At 39.3% G+C, this 18,329-nt stretch overlaps 1 protein-coding gene across 1 annotated transcript in view; it reads right to left on the reverse strand.

Moving 5' to 3' along the window:
• LOC109923937 (protein diaphanous homolog 3-like) overlaps positions 1 to 18,329 on the reverse strand; it is a 404,377-nt gene that overhangs the window by 278,764 nt on the left and 107,284 nt on the right. Inside the window, exon 16 of the mRNA XM_048598427.1 lies at positions 14,471 to 14,585. Within this exon, the coding sequence (XP_048454384.1) occupies positions 14,471 to 14,585 (115 nt within the window). The remainder of the gene's footprint in view (positions 1 to 14,470; positions 14,586 to 18,329) is intronic.

Here is an 18,329-nt window from a genome sequence, read left to right on the forward strand (position 1 = left end):
TTGTAGTTTACCCTTCTACATGTGCTGCTTTTAGTAATTTTTGCAAAAAACATATTACAAGTGCACAATATGAGCATGCAACATTCAGTAAGGCAAATCTAATTTGGATATTTCAAACGTAGTCAGTATCTGAAACAAATTCATATTTTTTTTTCAAAGTATATTATTATTTCTGCAGCAAGTGACTTTAAACATACCAAAATCCATAATGTTCACATATTGCTGACCTAGTTTAGGCACTGCAGAGTGTAGTAAGGAATCTTTACAGCGTTATAGATGTATGCTATGACATGTTCAGTGCAATGGGTGCTTAATTAGCCATATCCCATTTGTTTTTCGGTTTACTTTAAGGTGCTCTTATTTGTTCTTTGAAATAAATGCTTAATTTGTTAGTGTCATGGAGTTTAGATCAATGCAAGCTGTCAAAGGTTGATTTTTTTCCCAATTGAAAGAAACATAATAACAACAGGAAAGGGAACGGCTAATTTGTGTCAGCATTTCTATTCTTCAGACCCTTACATAAAGGTATCCCATTTCCATATCATGCGTAGGTTACCCTTTGTCGCTTCACTCTGTTCCTCAGCTACCACAAGATTTGTAATCTGTACCTTTTGTAGTGAATATCAAGTTCATAATTTATATGTTTTAGAGTTTAACTTCTAGTTTTAGGAATGGAAGTCTTAAACAGCAGAAAAATAGAAACAACTGATTGAGAATCCTGTGTGTGCACATAAATCCAGAACAACACATGTACACAAGTCCAGAACAGCGCATGTGCACACAAATCCAGAATCGCATCGGCACACAAATCCAGAACCGTGCATGCGCAAAATTCCAGAATCACACATGAACACAAATCCAAACCATGCAAGTACACACAAATCCAGAACTAAACATGTGCAGAATTCTAAAACAGCACATACACACAAATCTAGGACCACATATGTGCAACAATTTTTCCAGTATCAAATCCTTGCATATGCCGCATCACATAGAATTCCAACAACATCTTTTGCAAAAGAACTGCACAAGTGCAGAAAAGAAACATAAAATTGAATTAGCGTTAAGCATGGGGGTGTCAGGAGGGATGGAAGTTATAAGACAGAGAGGACAGTATGGGGGGGGTGCCAGGTGTCCACCTCCCATCTTCATAGCCTCCTTCTGCCCCTTCACAGCCCCACTCTCTCCCCCAAAATCATCTGTGTCTCCCACGAAAGCACATCATACCTTGGGCCTCATTCCCTCATGCTAGTCAATACGCCCATTTAAATGCCACACTTTTTCATATCAGCAATGATCCTTTGTTTAAATATGCATGTGCCATTCCGGTAAGACACTTATGTAAATTTTTAAATGATGCACAGTGCGCATGCACGCGCTGTCAATAGGCACAGCTGAAATAATATTTTAGATTGGATTTATTTGTCAGACGTACTAAGTATAGAAATATAAGTACAGTGAAAAGTGCACAAAGTTGCCATTCACTGGCGCCCACTTGGTTACAAAAAAGAGAATAAAACTATTTAACAGAGCCAAAAGGTAAGCAAGAAAACAAAAGGTCCAGATCTCAGAGTCCCAAGTCCTATCTCGACCACAGTGTAGGCACCCCTCCAATTGCAAGGACACCCAGGAGGCCGCTGCTGCCACTGTCATGCGAAAGGCCCGCTCTTGCCGCCGTCACCACCTCACTAGCCTACTCTCACCGCCAACTGCAGCCACCTCTCCAGCCCACTTTTGCCGCCAACTGCTGCCACAGTACTGGCCCACTCTTGCCACCAAACCGGCCCACTCTTGATGCGCCGCCACTGCTGCAGCCCACGCTCAATCCGCCGTCACTGCAGGACATGGTCCGTGTGTTCAGCTCCCGCCATGCAGTTCCCAGTCGCGACCCAACTCCTTCGGTAGGTAGTTAAAAGGATGGGGGCTGGGTGGATAGAATTACTGATATGAATATCAACCTCAAAAATCTAAATTTCTTCAGTTATTGGAATGTAACCTTGTAATGCAAAGGATCTGACTGTTCATGGTTTCCCATACAGTTTTTATGACATTGCTAAAAATGGTATTGGTGTCACTTCTGATAACTATTATGATCCTGACACAGTCAAGTGTTCAATGACGTACTAAGAGCAATTGTACTGAAGCAAAACATCACAGAATTGCAAACATGTAAAAATATTGCAGATCCTAGTGATCTGAAAAGATAGTGATCAAAGATAGGATACTATTTTCTTGCACAGAACTTTTTAGGGACAAATAACTTTGTTCTTTCCTCTGTAAAATTACATCTTCCTCAAAAATAACTTGCATTTAAACACCGCCTTACTATACCCTCGAAGCATCCCAACTTTGTCTGCCGATGAGGAAATATTTAATAAGCCCAGTTGTGGTTGTAATTTTGCACAGAGAAAGGTTCCTTCAGAAACAATTACATAATGCAAGCTCAGATCATTTATTTTCATGGGCCTAGTGTTGGTGCAGGTGTCACTGCTGCAAAAAATCAAAATTGCAAAATGAACGAAGATGGAATTTGAACAAATTTCTTTACATTCAAATTAGATTTTCCAGCTACAATCCTTGGTTAAATCAAAGTACATTATCCTTTCAGAATGGATTAACTAGTCATTTCAAAATAATAAACATTGAAAAGTATATGAAATGAAGAAAATCTGATTAGGCTCATGTGGAGAAAAATAACGCAGAAGAACTCGGATTGTCTTAGTGTAAAATAATTAGACAGGGTGGGATTTTTAAAATGCATCCATGAAAGCTTTTTGTGCCAATATGTAGACAGTCCTAAGAGGCAATGCTAGACCTAATCTAAGATAATGAATGCGGTCAAGTGGTTGAAGTTTCAGTGGGCGAATATTTTGGGGACTGTGGCCATGACACTCTAAGTTTCAAAGTTATTATGGAAAGGGATAAGCAGAGTATGTAAGATAAGTGTCTAAGTTTGGGTATGGCCAACGGCAATATCATTAGACAGGATCTGGCAAACGTAGACTTGGAGCAGTTTCTTGCAGGTAAGTCTACATTTGGAACTTGGGAATTTTTTTAAAAATAGCGTAGTTAGAATTCAGGGCCAGCATGTTCCTCAGAATTAAGGGCAAGGGAGCCTTGGATGTCAAGGGAAATCAAGAGTTAAAGGTACAGAGCATCAAAAGCAGGGGAGGCCTTTTAATAGAGAGCGTGGGAGGTTGCTTAAAAGTATATTGAGAGGGCAAAGAGGAGCCACAAAATGTCTTTGGCAGATGGGTTCAAGGAAAACACCAAGGCTTTTCTTAAGTATATTAAGAATAAAAGGATTACCAGGGAAAGAGTGGGACCAATTAAAAACCAAAGGGGCAACCTGTGCGTGGATCAGAGTGGATGTGGGTGAGGTCTTAAATGGATATTTCTCATCTGTATTCACAGAAGAAGAAGATATTGTAGCCAGGGATTACAGTCGGGATGATAAGGTTCTCGATCACGTTAATAAGAAGGTGGTATTACATGTTTTAGCAGGCATACAGGTGCAGAGCCTGATAAGATGTATCCCAGGCTGGTATGGGAAGCAAGACAGGAGATTGCTGGGGTTCTAGTAGATATATTTAATACTTCGCTGGTCATAGCTAAAGTACCAGATGACTGAAGGATAGCTCTGTTCAAGAAGCGTGCAGGGATAGGCCAGGGATAATTACAGACCAATTAGACTAACGTCAGTGGCAGGGAAATGACTGGAGAAAAATTCTGAACAATAGGGTTAATCAATATTTCGAACGGCAAGGATTGATCAGGAGTAGTCAGCACGGACTTATCAGAAGGAGATCCTGCCTAGCTTACTTAACTGAGTTTTTTGAAAAGGTGATTAAATATATTGATAATGGTAGTGCAGTTGATGTGGATTACATAGACTTCATCAAGACCTCTGACAAGGTACCATATGGAAGTTTGGTCCAAAAGGTAAGAGCCCATGGAATCCAAGGCAAGTTGGCAAACTGGATCACAAACAGGAAGTAAAAGGTGATGAGAGGGTCTTTTTGTAATTGGAAGCCTATGACCACCAGGTCTGGATTGGTGCTAGGCCCCTTGCTGTTTGTTATGTACATAAACAACTTGTAGTGAATGTAGAAGGATTAATTAGTAAGTTTGCAGATTACACGAAAATTGATGTTTATAGTGAGGACGACAGTCTCAGGCTCTAGTCTGACGTTGATAAACTGATAAATTGGGCAGAGTAATGGCAGATGAAATTTTATCCTAATAGGTGTGAGGTGATGCATTTTGGAAGGTCCAGTAAAGGAATGACATACAAAATGAATAGTCAGTCCCTAGGGAGTACTGAAGAACAAATGGATCTTGGAGTACAAGTTCACAGATCTGTGCAGGTCTCAGCACAGGTAAATAGGGTTGTAAAGAAGGCATTGAATACTTGCCTTCATTAGCCAGGGCATAGAATATAGGAGCAACTTGACAACTGTTACAACTGTATAAAGCTTTGATTAGGCCACAAATGGAATACTGCATACAGTGCTAGTTACCACAGTATTGGAAGGATGTGAATGTACTGTAGAGGTTGTAGAGGGAATTTACCAGGATGTTACAAAACCAAAAATTGTGGAAAAACTCAGCACGGTTTGGGTCCAGTGACCCTTCTTCAGAGCAGGTTGCTTGGGATGAAAAGTCTCAGTTATGAGGAGAGACTGGATATGCTGGGTTTGTTTTCCTTAGTGCAGACGCTAAGGGGGATCTGATTGTGGTATGCACAATTATGAGAGGCACAGACAGGGTAGATCATGAGAATCTCTTCCACGTGGCCAACATGTCTAAGACTAGCGGTCATAAGTTTAAGGTGAGGAATAAGTGATTTATAGGAGATCTGAGAAAGCTTTTTATTCCCCCAGAGGGTGATAGAAATATGGAACATAATGCCTGAGAGAGTGGTGGAGGCAGGTACTCTCTCAACAATTAAGAAGTACCTGGATGAGCACTTAAGATGCTGGGACATAGTAGGCAATAGACCAAGTATAGGTATATGAGATTAGTGTAGTTTGGTATTTGTTAGTCAACATTGTCACAGTGGGCATCCAAAAGGGCTGCTTCTATGCTGTAACATTCTATGATTATATTACTTTCATTCCTTAAATAATTTATGTTTTAAATAACATGTAAGCGGCATGTATTTAGTAGAAGTCTTTGAACAAAGTGTGTTTTTTTCTTTAGATTCCCAGATAATGGTCATTCAACACCAGTGATCACAACAACTTGCATTTATATCGTACTTCTGAACTAATTAAACATCCCATGGCACTTCCACAGGAGCATTACCTTTGATCACAGTGACATTACAAAACAAAATTTGACAGCAAGCCACATAAATAAACATTAGGTCAGTAGCCAAAAGCATGGTTAAAGAGGTAGGTTTTCAGAAGCAAATTAAAAAAAAGCAGGAAAGTTCTTAAGTCCAAAACATCATTGACAGCACACAATCCCTCACAAAATGTAATTATCCTGGCATATAATGACCAATAAAATATTCTTCAGCCAATGCTTTCATGACAACTGACACAATGTTTTTCCACTGAAATCCTTCAACCATCCATCCTGCATTTGCCTCTGTACAGCAAGGGAAAGATTGACTTCCCAAGTCAAGAACTGTGTCTTGTGCAATGACCATACTACTGTGTTTTTTGAACCCTTGCAGCAGCAGAACACTAGCGCTGCTTGATCAACGACTCCATAGAAATCTTTGATCAGATTGAGGAGGTGCCAGTGTTGGACTGGGGTGGACAAAATCAGAAATCACACAACACCTGGTTATTGTCCAACAGGTTTGTTTGAAAACACGAGCTTTCGGAGCTTCAGTCCTTCTTCAGGTGTTAGTGAGAGTGGTACTATCAGACAAGTAAAAGATCAAAGGTTCACACCATTGATGAGGATGTACTAAACAAACCTGAGGTGCTGTTAAATCTTTAATCAGTCAGAAGGTTTTAATTGATTAATATGTATATGTAAATCCCCGACTTATTTTCAAGTCACGGTCCTGAGACAACTAAAGGTTTTATCAGTGTAAAGAAAAGGTGACATTTTACGTCAGACAATGCATATTAGGTTTGAGACCCTGTTTAGAATCTGTTTGTGTTTTAGTTTGGAGTCAGACTGGTTTTATTTCTTAGGTAGAAATTTATAAAACGCCACTAACACAACAGTTCTGAGGAAGGGTCACCAGACCCAAAACATTAACCCTGTTCTCTCCTTCACAAATGCTGTCAGACCTGCTGAGCTTTTCTAGCAACTTGTTTTTGTTCCTGATTTACAGCATCAGCAGTTCTTTTGGTTTTTATAAAATGCCATATCAACTGACTGTCTACAAATTGTGTGCATTTTGAATAAATTAAAATATATCTGCAAATACAAATTCACCCCATAGATTCACGTTTGTGTATGCATGTGTGTGTTGAGGGCAGTGGGGGGAGGAATGTGTGTGTCTTGGGGGGGCAAAGAGAGAGAGAGAGAGTTTGTGTGTATGTATGCATGTGTGATTGTGTAGTGTGGTGCAGTCACCTGTAGTGACACACACACGCACACTCTCTCTTTCTCTCTCCCTCCCCCACATACACATGTGAATCTGTGGGGTGAATTTATATTTGCAGATACATTTTATTTCATTCAAAAAGCACACAGTTTATAAACAGTCAGTCGATATGGTGTTTTATAAATTCCTAATTTAGAAATAAAACCAGTCTGACTCCAAACCAAAATACAAACAGATTCTAAACAAAGCCTAAACAATATGCATTGTCTGACCTAAAATGTCGCTTCTTCTTTACACCAATAAAACCTTTAGTTCTCTGAGGACTGTGACTTGAAAGGATTTCAGGGATTTACACGTACATATTAATCAATTGAAACCTTCTAACTGAGTGAAGATTTAACAGCATCTCATGAGGATGTTTAGTACATCCTACATCGTCATCAATGGTGTGAACCTTTGATCTTTTACTTATAAATTCTGCGTCTAATACGACCTCCCTCACTAACACCTGAAGGAGGACTGAGGCTCCACAAGCTTGTGTTTTCAAATAAACCTGTTGGACTATAACCAGGTATTGTGTGATTTCTGACCTTGATCAGATTGGCCACTGAAGACATGAAACAACAATTCAGATACCTCGACAGACTTCCTCAAATACAGCTCAGAAATTATGCCCATATGATCACATTTACTGCAAGCTGAATGGACCTAGATTAGAACAGAATGTGTGTGTTGCCAATGCCAAGATGAACAGTGCTTGTGCAGGCCTAGATGACAACAGCAACATCAGCAAAACTGAGGAGGCAATGGCCTTGTGGTATTGTCAGTAGACTATTAATCCAGAAACTCAGCTAATGCTCTGGGGTCCTGGGTTCGACTCCTGCCACAGCATCTTTCATCCTTACAGGGATATGATGGTCCTGAACGCTGGTCAACTGGCTTTTAAAAGACTCCCACATGTCAGATGTGGATTTACCTGCAAACAGCTGTCCTCAATCCAAAATAAAACAAAAAGAACTGCTGTAAATCAGAAACAAAAACACCGGACCCGAAACGTTAGCGCTGATTTCTCTCCACAAATACTGCCAGACCTGCTGAGGCAATTTCCGGCAATTTCTGTTTTGTCCCCAATCCAATTTTGCCATTTCCTGTCTAATGCTGTTGTAATTTGCCTTCCCCTAATTTAACACTTTCAGCCAAGGACTCGTCTTATCCTTTCCCATAACTACCTTAAAACTTACAGAATTATGATCATGATTCTCAAATTGCTGCCCCAATAAATCTTCATGTCATCACCCCTTGGTCATGCCAATCAACACAGCACATAGACATTCTTCATTCCTCAGTGAGGATGAACCTGTGAGATGAACGCAAATCTCCTCTTGCTAATGTCCCTCCCTTTCCCTGGCCCAGGAAATTCTTTTTCATGCTTAGTTTTCAAAACAAAGTCTACAGAGACAGATATAAACCAATCTTTGCCTTGCTATTACAAGATATTTATAAATTATAAATACTAAGTAGAAATGACAATAACTTAATTATACACTCCCACCATCAAAGCAGATAAATTCTCAAGATCTCTGGCTTCCCATGCTCAGACTCCTATCAGATCATAAACGTTATCACACCAAGCTTGACTAAAAACAGGAACACATGGTAGACTTGGTACTTATCTAGTTTGTTTTGTACCTACACACAACTAGGACTCAAGGTGATGTTTGTATACCCTGTTACATATCTGCTGAAGTTTGCCTTTCTACCATTTGATTTCTTTCAAAATCAAAAGTATGTTATCAATGAAGACCCAAATGACAATTGCTCACCAAATTAGATTTTGGTCATTGGCAAGACAACCCATTGTTGGGGGTTCTCATGATTCATAATCAAATAGCATCTGACCAAAACATCCTTCAAACTAAGCAGACGCAGATCTTTACAAATCAGTGTTTGTGTCAGGCTTTCTCATCCTAATTAGTCAGGTGCCTTTGAAAGAAATGTTTACTTTGCTATGCAAAAAACTGGGATCCTGAATGAGTCATTGTTACTGTCTCCAGGCGGTGAATGTGAAACCCCTACAGGTTTTATACCAACAGACCAAAATGAATCCCATGATATTTCATATATTTATTATACAGAACAAGTACATATTGTTATTTCTGATGTTAGATAATGCTTTGGTGAGAAATTACTGCACAAGGCATAAATAATTTTCAAGTGCACTGCTGGGTAAATAGGATATGTTTTGTTCTTCCATTTAATTTGACATTATAAAAATCTTAATACTCATTAATTTATTTGATACTTGAGTGAAAACATGAACATTTATGCAATGGAATTTGACTTCTTTTCTAATACTTTGATTGACATTGACCTATTAAATGTGACAGAACGAAGTACATCTAAAAGCCCTATGCCTGCAGGCAACCAATCAACATTATGGGAAATATTAATAAACATCCCTAAAGGCATTAACGTTCAAAATCTCCTCTGACCTTTGCAAATTATGAGTAGAATCTAAAGTGAAATCATTTTTTTAATATACACAAGAACCTGAAAGCAATAACTCAAATCCACACAGAATCACAGAATGGCTGCTGCACAACAGGCGGCCATTCAAGTCATTATGCCAATGTCAACCTTCTGGAAGAGCAACATGGGTAATCTCATTTCCCCAACCTCTTTCTGAAGCCCTGCAACTTTTTCTTAAGGTACTTGCCCAATTCCCTTTTGAGAGCCATGTCTAAATCCCCTACTGACATGTGCTCAGGCAATGCATTCCACATCTTAACTGGTCAGGACGTAAAAAAGATTCTACTTTTACCACCTTGTATTTCACCACTCACTTTAAAACTGTGTCTTCTGCTTCTCAACCCTTCCACCAATGAGAACAGTTTATCAATGTAGAGATCACTCAGTATTTTCAGCAACTGTATCCAACCTCCTCTAAACCCACTCTTGTATAAAGAGGGACAATCTATATTCTCCAAAATATCTAAAAAACTGAAACTCTTCATTCCTGCAAATCTTGTCTCAAGTCCTTTCATCCTTCCTGAAGTGGGTGCTCTGAATTGTACACAACACTCTCTACCTGAGACCAGGAAGTGTTTTGTAAAAAGCATTGTAACTTTCTTGCTATTGCATTCGTGTCTTAATTTTTAAGTCCCAGGATCTCATTGGTTTTAATGCTCTCTCAAATTGCCTTGTAACCTTCAAAAACTTGTGTACAAATACGCCCAGGTTTCTTGTTCTGACGTTCCTTTCGAATTATATCAATTATTTTAGGACCACATTTATTTCTGCCGCAACACAAGGGAAACTAATCCTGAAGATGTAACAGTAGCATTTCTAAACTCTTTAATCACATAATTAATTTTGTGAAAGTTATTGACTTGGATCTGTGGAGTGGGAGTGAAACTAAGAAGTGTATGGATTGCTTGGCAGCTAAGTCTCAACAATGATCCATACATTCACCGTAAGTCTTCGAACCAACCAGTGGCGACAATTCCTTGAACAATGCTTCCTGATGCCTTTGCAATAGATTGCAGGATTTAGTACATTTTATCTAGACTGGCCATGTTTAAAAATGCACTAACCCCTTCTGTTACCTCATCAGAAAATCTCAATTGATTTAGCCTAACAAGTTACCTTTAACAAATCATGCTGATTCTCCTTAATTAATACACACCTGCAAGTGAACATTAATATTTGTCAAAATTAAAATTTCTAAAAGCTTTTCCACCACCAAGGCTAAATTGACAGGCCTAACATTCTGGATTTATCTTTGCAACTATTTTTGAATTGCAGCACAACATTTCTAATTCTTCTGGCACCAGACCTGTAAGTATGGAGGATTGGAAAATTTTCCAATGTACTTCCACAATTTCCACTCAATTCCTTCAGCATCATCAGATGAATCACATCAAGTCCGGATGATTTCATGCACAGTAAGTCTTTATCATACCTCCTTGAATATTTTTTAGCCCATTCAGTATACCGTCACAATGATTTTAGCAAAAAAAAACATGCTGCTAAAGACAGATGCAAAGTACTTACTTAGTGCTTCAACATGCATGCCCAGACGTTCATGCTTCTATCTTAGTTGATAATTAGACCCATCCCCCCTCTGAATATTCATATGGCTACAAAAGACTAAGACCATAAGACACAGGAGCAGAAGGCAGCCACTCAGCTCATTCAGTGAGATCATGGCCAATATGATAACCCTCAACTTTACTTTCCTGCCTTTCCCCATAACCTTTGATTCTTTTACCGATTAAAGATCTCCCTACCTCGGCATCATGACCCAGCATTAACAGCTCTCTGCGGTAAAAAATTTCAGTGATTCACTACCGTCTGAGAGAAGAAATTCCTCCTCATCTCTGTCTTAAAGTACAACCCTTACTATGAGATTATGCCCTCTGCTCCTAGGCTCTCCCACAAGAGGAAACAACCTCTCTGCATCCATCCTAAACTCCATGAGTCTTTCGGATTCCCTTTTATATTAGCTGGTCTTGTCTTCTCATGCACTTTCTTTGATTCTGATTCTTTTTCTTCACTTTGTCTCTGAGCTTTCTAGAAAATATCCGTCAAATGATCCCTTTTCCTATTCAATCTTTCTCTTCTCTCTTTCATGTCATCCAAGGAACTATGGCACCAGTTCCCTACTTTTCCCATCGAATCAACCATGACTGTACCCCAAACATTTCCTCCATAAATGCAACACATTGTTCAACTAAAGTCATGTGTGTCAGTGTTTGATTTCAATTTCCTTGGACAGATTCATACTTAACACTGCGGAATGTCTACAGGATGGATTTTTGGAGCAGCTTATAGCAAAGCCCACTAGGGAACAGGCAGTTCAGGATTTGGTGATGTATAATGAGGCAGACCTGATTAGGGAGTTTAAGGTGAAGGAACCCCTCGGAAGCAGTGACCATAATATGATAGAATTCACCCTGCAGTCTGAGAGGGAGAAGTTGGAATCAGATGCAATCATACTACAATTGATTGGTTAACTATAAAGGCATATGGGAGGAGCTGACCAAAGTTGATTGGAAGGGGAGCCTAGCAGGGAAGACAGTGGAGCAGCAGTGGCAGGGGTTTTTGGGGCTAATTCAGGAGGCACAGCAGAAATTCATCCCAAGGAAGAAGAATCACACTAAGGGGAGGGTAAGACAACCACAGATGACAATGGAAGTAAGGAACAGCATAAAAACAAAAGAAAAATCATACACCATGGACTGGGTATCCTTTAAAAACCAGCCAAGGACAACTAAAAAAGCAATAAATGGGAAGAAGATGAAGTATGAAGGTAAACTAGCTCATAATATAAAGGAAGACTACAAGACTTTTGTTTTAGATACATAAAAGGTAAGAAAGAGGCAAGAGTGGACATTGGACCACTGGAAAATGAGGTTGACGTAGTAGTAATGGGGAACAAAGAAATGTTGGAGTAACCGAATACATACTTTACATCAGTTTTCACAGTGGAAGAAACCAGAAGCATACCAGAATGTCGAAATAGCCAGGGCAGAGGTGAGTGTAGTGGCCATCATGAAGGAGAAGGGGCAAGGGAGGCTGAAAAGTCTGTGTAGTGATAGCAATGAGGTCAGCCAGGTGGACGTCATAGAATATGAGTTCCCTGATTGGACGAGATTAACAGCCACAATCAGGGAGCCTTGGCTGATAGATATCAACAAGAGTGTCAGAGGTTCTGCTCACACTGACAGCTGGTTCTGAAGAAGCTAGATTAGTGTCAAGGACTCTCCACGTGTAAGTAAAGGATGACTTAATGACGAGATAGTGGATGTTGTGGAGTTATTTCAGTCTGAAGGTGGATAAGTCACCCAGACCAGATGGACTACACTCCTAAGTTCTGAAGGAGATATCTGAGGAGATTATAGAGGTATTGTTGGTAGCGAGCTTTCAGGAATCACTGGAGTCAAGGAAGGTCCCAGAGACCTGGAAAATGGTTAATGTAATACCTCTGTTTAAGTAAGGAGGCAGACAGAAGACAGGAAACTATAGGCTGGTTAGCCTGACCTTGGCCGTTGGTAAGACTTTAAAGTCCAGTTTTTAGGACGAGACTGCGGAGTACTTGGAAGTGCACGGGACTCAGTCAGTATTGCTTTGTCAAGAGGAGGTCATGTCTGACAAATCTGTTAGAATTCTTTGAGGAGGTAATGAGCAATTTAGACTAAGGAGAGCCAGTAGATGTGATTTATTTGGATTTCCAGAAGGCTGCTAAGTAAGATACAAGCACATGGTGTTGGGGCAAGATACTGGCATGGATAGAGGATTGGCTGACTGGCAGAAGGCAGTGAGTGGGGATTAAAGACTCTTTTTCAGGATGGCAGCCGGTGACTAATGGAGTTCTGCAGGGATCAGTGTTGGGACCACAACTATTTATGTTCTATATTAACGATCTGGACAAAGGTAAGTTGATAAGTTTGCAGATGACACAAAGATAGCTGAAGGGACAGGTAGTGTTGAGGAAGCGGGGCACTGCAGGAGGACTTGGACAGGCTAGGAATGTGAGCAAAGAAGTGGCAGATGGAATACAATGTGAGAAAGTATGAGGTTATGCACTTTGGTAAGAAGAATAGAGGTGCAAACTAATTTCTAAAGGGAGAAAGGCTTTGGAAATCTGAAGCAGAAATGGACATAGGAGTCCTAATTCAGAATTCTCTTCAGGTTAACTTGCAGGTTCAGTTAGCAAATGCAATGTTCACATTCATTTCAAGACAGCGAGGATACAAGAGCAGGGATGTTCTGCTAAGGCTGTATAAGGCTCTGGTCAAACCAGATTTGCAATATTGTGAGCAGTTTTAGGCCCCATACTTAAGGAAAGATGTGTTGGCATTGGAGTGGGTCCAAAGAAGGTTCAGAAGAATGATCCTGGGATGAAGGGTTTGTTGTCATATGAGGGGCAGTTGAGTATACTGGGTCAGTACTTGATAGAGTTTAGAAGGATGAGGGGGATCTGATCAAAACTTAGAGAATATTGAGAGGCCTGGATAGAGCGGACATGAAGACGATGTTTCCACTAGTAGGACAGAAAAGTACTCAAGGAGACAGCCTCAGAGTGAAGGGAGCAACCCTTGAGAACTGAGAGGAGGAAGAATTTCTTCAGCCAGAGGGTGGGGAATCTGTGAAACTCATTGCCACATTGTGGAGACCAATTTATTGAGTATATTTAAGACAAACGTAGATATGTTCTTGATCAGTAAGGGGATTAAGGGCTATGAGGCAAAGGAAGAAGAATGGAATTGAGAAACATATCAGCCATGATCAATGGCGGAGCAGACTCAATGAGCCGAATGGCCTAATTTCCTCCTTTATCTGATGGTGTGATAGTTTAAATGAGACCGTCTCCCTCAATGGTTTTCTTTACTTGAGATTGCTCCTTGCCATTTTCAACAGCTAAACTAAACTTTGTGATGCCATGAACACTGTTCTCCGATTTTTCTTTCCTATCATTAGCCACCTCATTCCCCAGAACATGATCCAACAATTCTAATTTTCAAATTAGGCTGGAAAAATGCTGATCAGGAAGGTTGTTATGAACACACCTCAGAATGTAAGTCTGTATGAAAATAACAGGAGATGCAAACTTAGACTGGAATGTTTACCAAAACCAGAATTCATTGCTGTGTATCTGCACTCAAAGAGGATGCTCAACATTAAAATTAAGAAGGCATTAGAATGGATGCAATCCCTGTACCAGTATTTGAGTTCTGTCTGAGCTAGTCTCCCTTATACCCTACCTCCACTAAGAAAATATCCAGCACATCTTATGGACGATTTTAATAATTTCTAAACATTCAGAAACAAACAGAACTCAGAAATAACTGAACACTTGCAAACTACCTACAAAATTAAAATCAGGCAATGGGAAAATTATTCAAAACAAATTGGTTTCTGCAAACACAAAGAGATAAATTATCAACATGGTACCTCGTTTTTGTGCACCAAAGATAAAACTAATTCGAGTGAACAGGTCAGAGCTTTCATATTTCTCTTCATTTGCTTTTATCCAGAAGCAGTTCTCAGGCATTTCAAGTGGTCTAATCTGTGAGAACAAAGCACAAATCAAAATGTTGGGTTAAATGATCTGTGTTTGATGTTTGATTCAGTAACTTAATTACTTGAAACAAAGTGGATGAAATTTAAGGAAAAATATTTTGGTAGCTATTAGGAAGTTACATTTGTTTTAAAGTTGATGCATCACAATTTTACTTGGTTTGAAGAATCTTGAAGCTTATCCCAAATATGGCTGTCCTTGTCCAGACATAGCTTTGAGCCCTCTTGTGGTGCACTGGTAGAGTACCTACCGCTAGGCCAGGAGGCCTAGGTTCAAGTCCTACCTGTTCCAGAGATGTTTAACAACTTGGATGAACAGGTTTATTAGAAAAATAAGTTAAATCACAAAAAAGTCAAGCCTATTAACTTACTGGCAGAAAAGTGTGACATTATGTTTTGTACAGCACCTAAAATACAATTGTCAGAAACATTTGTTATGAGTTGCAGGTTAATTTTCATTTCAGATATCTATGATTGACCATTAAAATTTCTGATAACACTCCAGATCACAACACTGTACAAAGTGCTGATCTCTCTCAATATTGTGATGAAATCCATTTCCAGCATTCTATGGGAGTGTAATCTTCATGGTACTACATTCGACGGTTTCAAAATGTTACTAACATTCAATTCTGTGTCACAATTACAGCAAGGTTTTCAATAGATCACTCAGGATAGTTTGGGGTACAAAAAGGAGTTCAAAGGTTACAGAAGAGGTCGAAAATGCAGAGAGACAGAGACTGACTCCATGTTAGGACTACTGCTAGCAGCACTGCAAGATTGGCAACTGAGCACCACAGAATCTGAATAAAGTGCATCTTGAGGCAATGACCTAGTGGTATTTTTGCTAGACTATCAATCCAGAGGCCCAGGTAATGTTCTGGGGAACTGGAAACAAATGCCGTCATGGTAGAATTTGAAATCAATAATAATCTGAAATTAATCGTCCAATGAAGACCGTGGAAACTGCTGTCCTTCCCTGGGCTGGCCTACACATGACTCCAGACCCACAGTAATATGAATGACTCTTAACTGCTCACTCGGAAATTAAGGATGGGCAATAAACACATATACACGCACATGCACACACACATACGCGCACATGCACACTCTCTCTCTCTCCCATCCACACAACACACTCTCCCGCTCTCACATACACACAAACTCTCTCCCCCCATAAAATCTATGCGGTGAATTTGCATTTGCAGGTTTGTAATTTGAGATACATTCTATTTTGTTCAAAAAGCACACAATTTGTAGACAGTCAATGTGACATTTTATAAATTTCTACTTTGGAAATAAAACCAGTCTGACTCCAGGTCGATACACAGCCAGATTCTAAACAAGGCCTCACATCTAAATTGCATTATCTGACCTGGGATGTCACCTCTGGTGTACTGAGGGAATTGATAAAACCTTTAGTTATCTTGGGGCAGTAACTTGAAAGAATTTGTGTATTAATCCTTTCTAACTGATTCAAGATTTAACAGACATCTTAGATTTGTTCAACACATTTGCATCAGTCTATGACCCTTTGATCTTTTGCTTATAAATTCTGTGTTTGATGCCACCTCTCTCACTGACACCTGAAGGAGGAGCAAGACTCCAAAAGCTTGTGTCTTCAAATAAACCTGTTGGACTATAACCTGATATCATGTGATTTCTGACCTCAGTGCAGCTGAGAGACTGTGAGTGAAAAGGTCAGAAGCAACATTTGCTTGATGCAACTGAACTAGATTAGAGTTCATGGAAAAGCTCAACAGCAGTTTTAGTTTGGTAAAACTAGCTGTCAATGAAGAACTGAATAAGTACTAGAGTACAGTTTCAGAGTCCAGCACAGCATAGACCAAGAGGAGATTGACCGACTGTCATTGAGGTAGCATAAGACGGAGATTCAGACCAGATTGGCAAACGTGAAGAAGACCTTGTGAGCGTTAGTGATATTTGATGATCTACTGTATAATTAACATCTGTAAGGAACTGTTGAGGAATTCTTGGGACTTATCTTCATTGTGTTTGCTATTTGATGTGTGATGTGGAATTTTGAACATAGTACATTACCTTTACATACCACACCTTAATAATGGATGTCAGAAATAAGTTGCACTTGTATTGTAGATTGCATTTTTGTTGTAACATCATATCCTGAAGGTTATTGTGGTTTGTTCATGACCATTTAATATTGTGGCATTGTTCTCCTAGTAAGTCTCCTGCATTTCACATTATGACTACTTACAAAAAAAAAGTTACTGATCCCTAGGCAGACTCTAATATCAATATGGTGGCTGTGATTGTAACATAATAAAGATGAATTTACATTTGTCAAGCAACACCAAGACGGTTCCAAGTGTGCAACAGTTTACACGTGACTATATTACTGTTTGACGAGAGTGTGACTCCATACATATTTCAAGATATCCATCTCTTATGCCTTTATATATAAGTGACACATCAATAATGTGGATATCAACACTGGTTAAATGAATGTGACAGCGGGTTCAAAGTTTTAAAGAAGTTATTTAAACGGACATTTATTTGTGATGACAGTAGACACATGGCCTCAACAGTCAATTACAACTCCAATGGATTACTGACATTATACGAAGAACGCAACATTCTTGAGATCCCCATGAAGAGCAAAAACTTCCATTAAATCACTGAAAGGGTCATGCATCAAAGTTTCAACTTTTAAACTTCTACTACAACAAACAAACTGAAAGCAACACTGTCTAAACAATTTTTAATAGATCTTACGCTCTGAACTGCTGAAAAGATCTGCCTTGAACTTCTAAAACAACTGAGAATCTCTTTTTACAATTATTATTTACTCCATCCCTTAAAAGGACATTTAGTTCCCTCAGAAGCAATTCAAAACTATTCCAAGGTCCCTGAACTAACTTTCATCTTGAGAGTTACCATGGAGATCTTTCTCTTCAACCAAAGCTAAGCAAATCTTCCAGCTTTGTTAAAATCTTAACAACCTTGGATTCTACAAGCTAAGTACAAGATCCCACCCACAGTTCTACATGATTGATTCATTTATTGTCACGTGTACCAAAATATAGTGAAAAGCTTTGTTTATGAGCAGTACAGGCAAATCATTGTAAGCAAAGGATGTACAGATCATAGTAAGCAAAGGATATACAGGTCAAAAAGACTCTTTCTTTTTAATTCCTTCAGACTGGACATGTCCATGAAGGTCAGTGGTATTTTTCAGAAAAATATGTAACCTGACCATACAATGGCTTCCTTTGCACTCTCCTTCTCTCAAAGCTGATCTCCATGGAATCTGAGTCAAATGGCTCTTGCACCCAGGTATTAATGTTCACTTGTTACTTATCCTTTCTGCTCCAATATCATTCTACCTCAAAACTATACATACAGCTTACTATTAAATATTTACAAAACCTGATATTCCTAATACCTTCCTGAGACTTAAGAGACAAACAATCTATCCACAGTTGACATAGATGATTTGGTAATTGTAATTGTTTATAATCATAAATACCCTGCGTCCTCAAACTAGTAAAACAACTTCAATCTTTAATACTCAAGGCACACAGGTCAGTCAGTTGTCAGCAGAATTCAGAAAAGACCCCATAAGCATCCTTTTTCCAGCATTTTACCCTAAATTAAAAGCATGGTCCCAAAACACAATATTACAATATCATGGATTTGTAACAACAGACAGCACTTCACATTCAAATCCATGGCTAGCCGTAATACAAAGCAG

Source organism: Rhincodon typus, chromosome 6 (assembly GCF_021869965.1).
Source record: "Rhincodon typus isolate 14 chromosome 6, sRhiTyp1.1, whole genome shotgun sequence".
In the NCBI taxonomy this organism is placed as follows: domain Eukaryota; kingdom Metazoa; phylum Chordata; class Chondrichthyes; order Orectolobiformes; family Rhincodontidae; genus Rhincodon; species Rhincodon typus.